Below are 9,862 nucleotides of genomic sequence, written 5' to 3' on the forward strand. Positions count from 1 at the left end.
GATGCATGCCTGGAACTTGGATATGGAGGCACGATGTAGTCACTGTCTGCTCTTGGATCTGGTAGTGTAGAAGAGCTGCTGGTTCCCTTTTCTATAAGTAGCACTTTGGGCTCACTGGGACGTGTTGCTCTTTAAGGTTTCTCAAAATGCCCTTTAGGGCAAATGAATTGGGATTTTGCAAGTGTGGTAAAATCCACTGCACAAATCTTGCTTTCCTCCTGCCAGCCAATGCGTTTTCTTGATAAAGAAGAAAAGCCCAAGCAATAGTAGAAAGTATGAACAGTGGAAACAAGTGTGAAGTGTGGGATGGCTGACACAGCTTATATAGTTGTGAATGAGGGCTTCGAAGTCTTTAGAAGCAGAGGCTGCTTCACTTTTTTTCATTTTACACAGAGACTCAAAGGAGAGCAACTGCAATCCAAGTTAGGGTCCTGGTTCACGGTGATGCTCCAGAGGTGCCTCTGCCTTCCTCAGCTTGAGCTGGTGGAGCGCATCGGCTGGACCATCGTGACTGATAGGTCCTGCATAAACAGGCTGTAATCTAATCATGAATTGGAGGAAACCTCTCACATGATGTGTTACTTACAAAGAAGGAACTCAGAAGACAAGCAACAGGCTGGAAAAGGGCTTTGATACATTAGATAGCATTGACTTTAAGCCTTTGGCAGAATGGAGGGAGGAAGATGTGAGGAAATGTATTATTTTCCATCTATATGCACTTCTCCCACTAGTTTCTTTAGTGGCAGCAGGCTTTCGTGCCCAGGGTCAGGTGCAGCACTACAGCATCGTGTGACCCTTGTGGTTATTCAAGAGAGAGTGTTAAAAATCAGTGGGCGGCCTTGGGGCGGTGTGTTGTATAGGGCAAGTCCTGTCTCTCCAAAAGGACCTGCAAGCAGAGACACGCAGCCTGGGAGAATACGGAGATGCCACAGACATCAGCCGGTACCAGCAAGCTCAAGACCTCTTGGCTCTGCTGTATTAAGACCCAATGAGTATCCTCATAAAACTAAGAGGTTTTGATGCATTCATGCAGCACAAAAATGAGTAAATCGAAACTTTAATCCCTCTCAGAAATGAGAAAAGCTTAGTAGTTGCGTTCTCAAGTCTTTATTTTGAGGGAAGAATAGAAGTTACTGCTTGTGCACATGAGAAGTCTTAATTCTCCAGTAAAAACTAAAATGAATGAAATTATTTGTCTTTAATCTTAACAATTAGCTACAGGTTTAGCTCTAATAATTTCTTTTAACAGAAGTAGAGCAAGAATTGCATTTCAAGCAACATTTATTGTAACATTGCCACTATTTATAATTCATTTTCTTAATTTCTTCACTTCCCATGTTATATATCTGATGATGAAAGGAATGTTACACTAATACTTTGTTTGCTGGGAGGTCATTTAATTAAAGGCATGTTTTAGTGTACTTGTTTTATAGAGATACTAACTTACTCAAAAGTAAAAAAACTAGAGAGAGGAATTATTTTGTCTGAAGGAAGAAAGCACTCATCTAATTTGGACTGTCAGCTTCTCATGGCATCCTTCTGCTTTGTTTTCAAGCCCTATTTCTTGACAGGTGGCTACTTTCTTCCAGTCAACAGAGGAAAATTTTATTAGAGATCTTGTCATTGCTTGTAGTAAAACGGCATCTTCAGTGTTCTCAGATGGTGCTCTGCAAAAAGAACAAAGCAAATGCACTTCATCTGAATGTTTCCAGACTACTTTGGAGCTGATTGCTTAGATCCATTCTGGATAGAAAATGAAGATAGAAGTTGTGATGACACTAACAGTGGGTATTTAAAAATTTTCAATTTTTGGAAAGCTTCCTTCTGTTAACAAATTTTAAAAAGCAAAACAAAGTGAAAAAAAATTCAGAATCACAGTATTCTGAAGAAAAAAACATGCCATAAATTACTTAAAATACATTTATAGTAAACTGTAAAATGTTATTTTGTTTTCATTGCCTTTTTCCTCCCCAAAAATTATAATTGTATACTTCTAATGCTCTGATTCAACACAAATTGTAAAACTAATTTTATGGTTTCATAGTGATATGGTACCCATTAATGTGACAGCACATTTAATTCGATGTGGATCTTTTAATCAGCCACAATGCAAATATCCCTTCTCCAGTCCATGAATCCAGAATACTGTGAGCTCGTGTTGTCTGTGAATCCTGACACAGGTATGTAAAATCAAATTGTCAAAGGATATCATCATATGTAGGCTTTTACTCTTCCATAATTTTTTCAAGTCTTTTTCACCTGCAAAGCTTGAAAGTAAAAAAAGATCCCTGATATCTGACATTTGTAAATTTGCTCTGACAAAGATAGTATCTAAAATGTCATCACATGGAAATGCAACCTTTATGCTGCCTCATCACAGACACAGAGGTAAGTTTTATATTTCTTTCTGTGATTTTGAAACCAAACAGAATAAAAGCAGCATCAAGTACAGACTAAAAAAGATTAATTCTACAAGTCAGTAGTATTTTTCCAGAGAGCATGTATTTTTGAACATCCAGGCAGGAGAAAATATTCCAGGCCAAAATACAGAACAGCTGTTCTGATGCTTTAATACTTAGAGCATGATGTTTTTTTGGTGATCAGTATTTGATCTTATATATAAATAAACCTTTTTTATGCACCCATTTCCAAATGTGGAATACCTTTCAATTTTAAATTTCAGACAGCATCGGGCAGGTTGTCTCATCAGAAGAGTACAGAGTCACAACTATGTTAAATACAAAAGGCCATAAACTTTTTCAAAAGCTTGTTTTGCTGGATGTCTTCCCTGGTGAGGGTATTTTTTTAGGCATAAGAAGAGGGAATGAAGTAAGAGCTTCAGGGATGCCAAAAAAAAAAATATAAAAGGTCAAAAAATTACTGATTTGTGTGATTTCCAAATTCATGACCTATAAACAAAAGACCAAATTAAGACAACATTTTGATTAGCTGAATATTACCTTTCTATTAGAAAATTACTCATTCAAATGAAGTAAAAACTAGCAGATAATTTCAAATGTTCAAGGTCAACTTCTACTAGGTTACTGTGGAAACAAATATCTCTTGGGGGTTTTTTTCAGGTTTGTGTAGTCCTTGCATTTTATTTTCCATTGAGATACATTTCCATGTATTTTTTTTGTTGTTGTTTCACAGAAAAATGATGCCACTGTCCGTCTATGAGAATGATTGCGTGGTAGAGATAAAGACAACTCTACGCCTACTTTGATAGTGATCAGCAGAACAAATAATAAATATGATTAAACCACCCATGTCCTCATAGGAGAGGTTCTCCTGCCCCCGGATCATCTTTGTGACCGCCTCTGGGCCCTTTCCAACAGCTCCATCTCCTTCTTGTGTTGATGGCTCCAGAAGTGGACACAAAACTGGTCTCACAAGGGTCATGAGGTTCCAAGCTATATCTACCTGTTTTCTTGTGCCAGGATCACGCTGCCTTCCAGATTGGAATGTTTTAAGAACTCTAGAAGTTACTTTAGCTGCCGTTATAACAACAACAAAATATCCTCAGCTTGGAAAGCATTAAAAGGAAACTGCTTACAAAGCTAGGCGAGCTATGTAAAACTTTAAAAACTATTTAGAAGAATGTGCTTTCTTCAAGGGATTATTTTATAAAAGCACTAGAGGGCATCAAAACTCTATGACGCTGATCACCATCCGAGAGACTGGAAGTATATTGAGAGGTTTTTAATTAAAACTAAACACACAGAGGACACATTGAAAAAAAAGACATTTGTTCATCTGTCTTCAAAGACAATTCTGCAACTACAGGGCCTGACTAGAATGTATTTCCCACAATACTCTTGGTAGAAAGATTCACTTGTTGCTTTTACTGCTACAACCACTTACTTTATGAAGCAATTCGGTTAAGTTCCTGATACATTTATACTTTATGACTAAAAGCAATTACTTTTTATCAGATGAATGAAAAGAACTTTTTCTAATTCAAATCACCTAAAAATATGCACCTTTCCTTACATTACTAGAAATCCCTGAGGGCATCATCCATCTTCTGGCTGGTTGAGCACAGCTGCCAGATCCCACTGCAGTCCTCACTGATGTATTTACTCTCTTTCCAAAAGCTATTGGCTGTACAACATAAGACCTTTCGTGGTTATAAAGATGAAATGCTGACTCTCTTTCTTTTTTGGTAACTGCTGTTAGAAGGAATATAAAACTTCTATTTTTTTTCTACCAAGTCAATCTATCTGCCTGCAGAAGGCGATTGACCTTTTCTTCTGCCAAATTCTGTAAAAACAGTGGTCTAAATCTGCATAATTTCACAACAATTCAAAGTGGGAACATGGAGCGATACTTCCTAAGGCTTTTAGGTTGAAGCCCTATCCAGTAAAATAAAGCTTCTAATTTTGAGCCCAGTAGGATGAGAAGTTTTAAACCCAGAAGCTAGAAAGCAAGACTTCTCATACTTTTTTTTCTCATACTTTTTCATACCTTCTACTGCAGAAGTCGGAAAAGATTAGGAAGTTTCTTTATCAATAGCAAAAAGAATTCCTAGTTCAAGGCCAGTTCAATTCCCTTTACTCAATAGGAGTTCAATCAAAAGAAAAGCCTTAATTTTTCTGCTTTGCACTTTAATTCTAAAATATCTTTATATTTTAAACAAAGCGTTTGAGACTGTTAAGTCAAAGAAAGGATGTTAACTTCAATAATAGGAACTGCATAGTAGTGTCACACTTCAGCTATGGAACAGAAGTCAGCTAACGGTTTAGAACAAATAACTCTGGAAGAAGCATTTTGAATTCATGGAAGTTTTTAAGTTATGATGTCTACAGGACCAATTAGGAAGGAACTGCTGTAGTCGTGCCTGGAGGTAACAGAAGTCTGAGCATGCGTCTTGTGTATAGGAGACAGCCAGGACTGTGCTGTGGTACCGTTCCACAGAGGATGCTTTGTAATGTTAGAGGAGTAGTTCACTAAACTGTGAATCCAGGGTACAGCTTGATACAAATTAATCCCTCGAGTCTTAATCCAGGACTGATTACAGTATAACTGTAGTTAGGAGATTAACTCCTAGAAGTTTTATGGAAGTGTTTCTAGAGCTGTAAATGCAACACGTATTCTCCAGCATGTTAAGCTTCAGTCATTGCTCCCTAGTCAAAAATGATCATTAGCAAAACTGTCTTGACAGACGTGCTAAGCACAGGTGTAATGCAAGATCAAATATTCCAGAGACTGGAGGAACCAGTGCAAAATGAATGTGTAAGTGAAGGGACAGGAGTCAGATGCAGCTACCCCTCATCACCCCCTGACGCATGCTGTGGACCAGCTACCAGCTTTCTTTTATGACAGAGCTACACAGGCTGCCAGCACCTGCAGGTGTCCCGTGCCTGCCCGATGTGACTGCTTAAAGGTAAGGCGTGGAATTTGTAAGGGTAGAGATACTACAGCCAGATAAGCTTTGGGATACCTAAGGCTTTATCATAGCTAATATAAGGTTTTTATCCCATAGACACAATATCAAATGTACATACGCAGTGTTCTGATGTTTTGGCAAATGATGAGTTTGAAAACTCAACAAACTTAAAAAGTAAAATACTTTAAAGGGCCTAAATTCCTGAGAATGTGGGTCCCACAAACTTTTGTTAAGACTCGAGGTACTAAACTCCGAAAGCCCACGAGCTACTTGTCTAAAATACTGACCTTCAGGTTCTAATTACCTAAATAACCAAACCTTAGCAACAGGCACTGATGCTGTTGCCAGATGTGGAACATTCACCAGATCAGTTTGTTTCACGAGAGCAATATCTGAAGTTAACTAAAACAGAAACTGGATCATTCCCAGATTCTCAGCTATCAAACAAACAAAAAAACAAACAGGTGTTGCTGGGTGTTGTTTTTTTCCTAAATGAAAACATAATGATGCTGTTTTTCCTCCTTATACAAATGCTGTTCTTCTAAGACAGTAAAAATAATCAGAAGGCTGCTACCTTGAGATCAGAGTAGAGAAAAAAATATCTTAAACTAACAATTTTCACAATTTCTACCAAGGTCTACACTGGTCTGGCTTTATCTTTTTGAGGAGAGACTGTGGCTAATACTCACTCTAGGGTAAAAAGAATCCTATTATATGTAATTGTAGGAGTAAGAGGGAAAGGGGCCATTACAGAAGCAAATAGGAGATAATAGAAGAATAAAAAGCCTGAAATATTCCACAGAGATTTGTAAATTAAAGATGCTGTTTCACATTCTTCAGGATAAGTGTGACTGCCAAAGAGGGCCCCGTGCTGATGTGATTTAGCAGTAAGGCTGGAATGGGCATTTGGTATCTCCTACACAGAAAAGGCCTGTTCATGTATTCAGAGGTGAAATTAAAACACTTTAATTCTTCAACAGATTTCTAAAAAATGACTGTTCTTAGAAGCAGTAAGAGACCCACAAGGTGGCAGCAAAAGAAAGTTCCATTTTTACTGAACGAAGTACTATATAGCTATTTTTTTCTTGAAAGGGTTAATCAGAAAGAATATTAAGTATATACCTGATAAGTCTGTTCTTGAGTCAAGACAATATATGATAGCATTCCAGAGAGAAAAATGTTTCAGGTACATCTCTACAGGCACGTTTGGTAGTAGAATGGTATGAAGATTCACGAGAGATTGTTCCAAGGCACAAACTGGGGTTGATACTAAATACCTCTGAACCTGGACGCTCCTTAGAGCACGTCTCTCCTCATCAACACTGATTTGTAGGTTTGTTTTGGAGCATATGAGCTTTTCTACTGCTTGTTTCTACAATAAATCCAGCTATTGCATGGATCAAGATGGTCTTATTTTGCGAAACATCTGGGATGAATTCCTGGCTCTGCTATCTACTTTCATGTCAAGGTCATGCAATGTTACTTCTACAAATTAGGGATAATGCCTTCTTCCTCCACAGTTCTGTCTGTTTTCTCTATCTGGATTGTAGGGGAAGAGCGTGCCTAACCCACATGGGGCAGAAAGGAACTACTGTGGTAGGAACATATTGAAGAACAAAAGGAGTTTTTTGAGGTCTAGCAGCACGATGTTATCAGCTGCGGATAATAAATCAGTTGAGGCAATTTACAGAGTACGTAACAAAAATCTTGAATTCCAGAAGGGAGAAGTGAGCACAAGGTGAACCCATAAAGAAATGCTCCATACCTCCCAAAAGGCTGCAGTTCCAAGCAACCCACTCAGTAAATCTTTACAAACTGAGTGTCTTCCCTAAATGCCTGATAGAGAATGGTGATATGGTACAAACCCAGCGCAGCAAAGTGGCTAAAAATTACAAGAAAGGAAGAGAAACACAACATTTCGGCAGCTGGATGCTATATCTGAAGTGAACAATAACAGTGAATTACACTGCTCTATTTTAACAGTTCTAACGTCCCCAGTAGCTAGAAAATAAAAAATTGTCATTACACATCCAGAGAAGACTAGCAAGGGATTTTTATTTTTTTTAAATCAGGTAGTCCAACAATAAAAAACATCTACCTCACCACAGGGAGAACCTTCCTATTCCCAAATCAGTTCTTATTTTATAAAGGTGAATTATAAGTGCAGGACTTCTGAAAGCTATACAGTGCTGCTTCTGCTCCCATATCGTACTTCTGAATATTGCAAGACAGCAAATAAATTATATGGTGACATGATATGATATAGGATATATGATATATATGATATATAATATATGATATGATACGATATGATACGATACACAGGATATGACTTTGGAAATTTATTTTGTTCACCTACTGTTGTCATTTACTTCAAAGATGACAGTGCATTTTATTAAACCAATAGAGTCCTGTTAATGTGAGAACTCATTATTAGGAAATCTTCTTGAAATAAGCATATTGACAATTTTCTCATGACTGCAAAGGTCAAAAAGGAATGACTGTAATGTTAAGGGTATTAAGATTATTAAGTTTCTTCCAATGATTAGCATTTATTCTCACATCTTTGAACTAAAGAACGGTTTTTTAATCAGGGTAGGTTGCTATGTTCTATATACTGTGCAGCAGTTCTCTTAAACACTTTTCTATGGTGGTGGCTGGTCTCATAAGCACCCGGTTTCCACTTTGTCTTTGTGACTGCAATTCAGAATAACTCACCAGCACTTCAACTATCTGCTCTGTGTCTTTATATCCCACAAACAAATGCGACAAGTACAACAAACTCCCTGTGCTTGTTGGGGCTCCTTATTAATTGGTAGGGCGATAACATTAAGTTCAAGTGACTGCACCGTTCATACATAGGAAGTCTGTCCAGACTTTGCCTAATCACTCCCAACAACTGCATTCTTAAATGGTTTATTTTTTCAATCTTGCCTATAATGAAATAATTGCAATAATTTGGCTGGCACGTTGTCTTCGTAAACACTTGGATTTCGTTTTTTTTAATTTTGCTCCAGTGTCGAATTCAATTAAAAGCGAACTTTGAAGCTACATCTTCCTTTCCAGACCTTCAGTTTTTGGCAGGCATTAGGAGCTATGGCTCGATGACATTCACCTCCATTCATTGTGTCACTAGGACACAAAACATGTTTCCGGTGTTCTCAACGTACTGAGCATTTGGCATGACCTATGAAGTCATTCTTTTAGGAAGCATTATAAAAGACTGCTTACGCTTTCATTTTCAATAGGTTAACAGCTTATTATCCTATTTTCCCCAGTGGGTAATACTTACATTGTAACTTAATGGCACCAACACCATCTTGTATAACTTTATTCGAATTTTCTGTGCCTATGCTACTTTAATTTCCAGCCAGTATACCACAAACTATGCTACTTAACCGATATTGCTATACTTAATATCTGATGTGTATTTATTGTCAAACTCTAGAAATCCAGAGATTCTGCCACAAAAAGTGGAAAGTTGTATGAGTAACAAAATGAATGGGGCAGGAATTTGGGTTCGATAACCTATCCCTCACACTCTCTAAAGCAAGAACACCCATTTCCTAACTGCCTTCGCCTTTGTGATAATTTCACTGTGCTCCCATGTTCCCTTAGAAAATGGTAGCAGTAAACTGCATTGTCTGTCTCCAAGCTTCTCATCCAGGAGCCTCGCTAGCCAGCAGCCAGAGAGAGTTAACTTCTGACCTATAAATACGTTTGTATTTGGTAACATGTTTCATGGAATTACTGTTCTTCACACCTCCTTTTATTTCAAATCAAATTAGAATTTTTTTTTTATTGTGAGAACACTGTTGCAGGATAAAATACTTCCATGTTGATATAAGAATACTTCCAAAATACAATCTTGGAATAAGCCCAGCATCTAGTTTTAAAATTATTTCTTCAGCAGCAGGTCCAAAGAGCACATACTTCTTCAAAATTTCCGTAAAATGGCATTGAATCAGATTTACAAAATCAATTACAATTACAGAAAAAAAAAAATGTATCCATGGGTGTATTCCCAAAAAACCATTATCTTCAGTCCCTATGAAATCTCATCCCCTTGCCTGCAGATGCTCAGTCCTGACTACCCTGCAAGGTGAACTGTATGCAATAGGATACAAGTTGACTATTGTTAATACTTGAGATCTGGAATGCTCATGGTACATAAGTATTTATCCCACAATTTAAACAACAGATTTTTATTCTTGGCAGTTCTTCGATTTCTGTGAAGCAAAGTCATTTGTTAGTATAGGAATGATTTCAATCCTGAAATTGTGCCGCTGATTTTGAAACAAATGTGGTTTGCTCTGCGTGTTAACAGTATCTGAAAGTTGGAAGGAGGAGAATAAGATGGAGGCTTATCCTTTCCTAAAGTTCTCCAAAATCCTCTGAGAAAAGGTATTTTGAAATTCAAAATAACAGCATTCTCTGAGTCTTGCTTCACCTCAGGAAAAAAAAATGGTTTTA

General features: G+C 37.5%; 1 protein-coding gene across 1 annotated transcript; it reads right to left on the reverse strand.

Annotated features, from left to right (window-relative positions):
* Positions 1 to 1,501: 1,501 nt before the first annotated feature.
* LRRC72 (leucine rich repeat containing 72) lies at positions 1,502 to 5,290 on the reverse strand. The gene is made up of 4 exons (XM_069860404.1): positions 5,269 to 5,290; positions 3,999 to 4,172; positions 2,882 to 2,909; positions 1,502 to 1,667 (listed from the first exon to the last, which is right to left on the reverse strand). Exons 1-4 carry the CDS (start codon positions 5,288 to 5,290, stop codon positions 1,502 to 1,504), a joined length of 390 nt encoding a protein of 129 aa, XP_069716505.1.
* Between the last annotated feature and the right edge of the window lie 4,572 nt (positions 5,291 to 9,862).

The sequence above is a fragment of the Phaenicophaeus curvirostris genome, chromosome 6 (assembly GCF_032191515.1).
Source record: "Phaenicophaeus curvirostris isolate KB17595 chromosome 6, BPBGC_Pcur_1.0, whole genome shotgun sequence".
Classification (NCBI taxonomy): domain Eukaryota; kingdom Metazoa; phylum Chordata; class Aves; order Cuculiformes; family Cuculidae; genus Phaenicophaeus; species Phaenicophaeus curvirostris.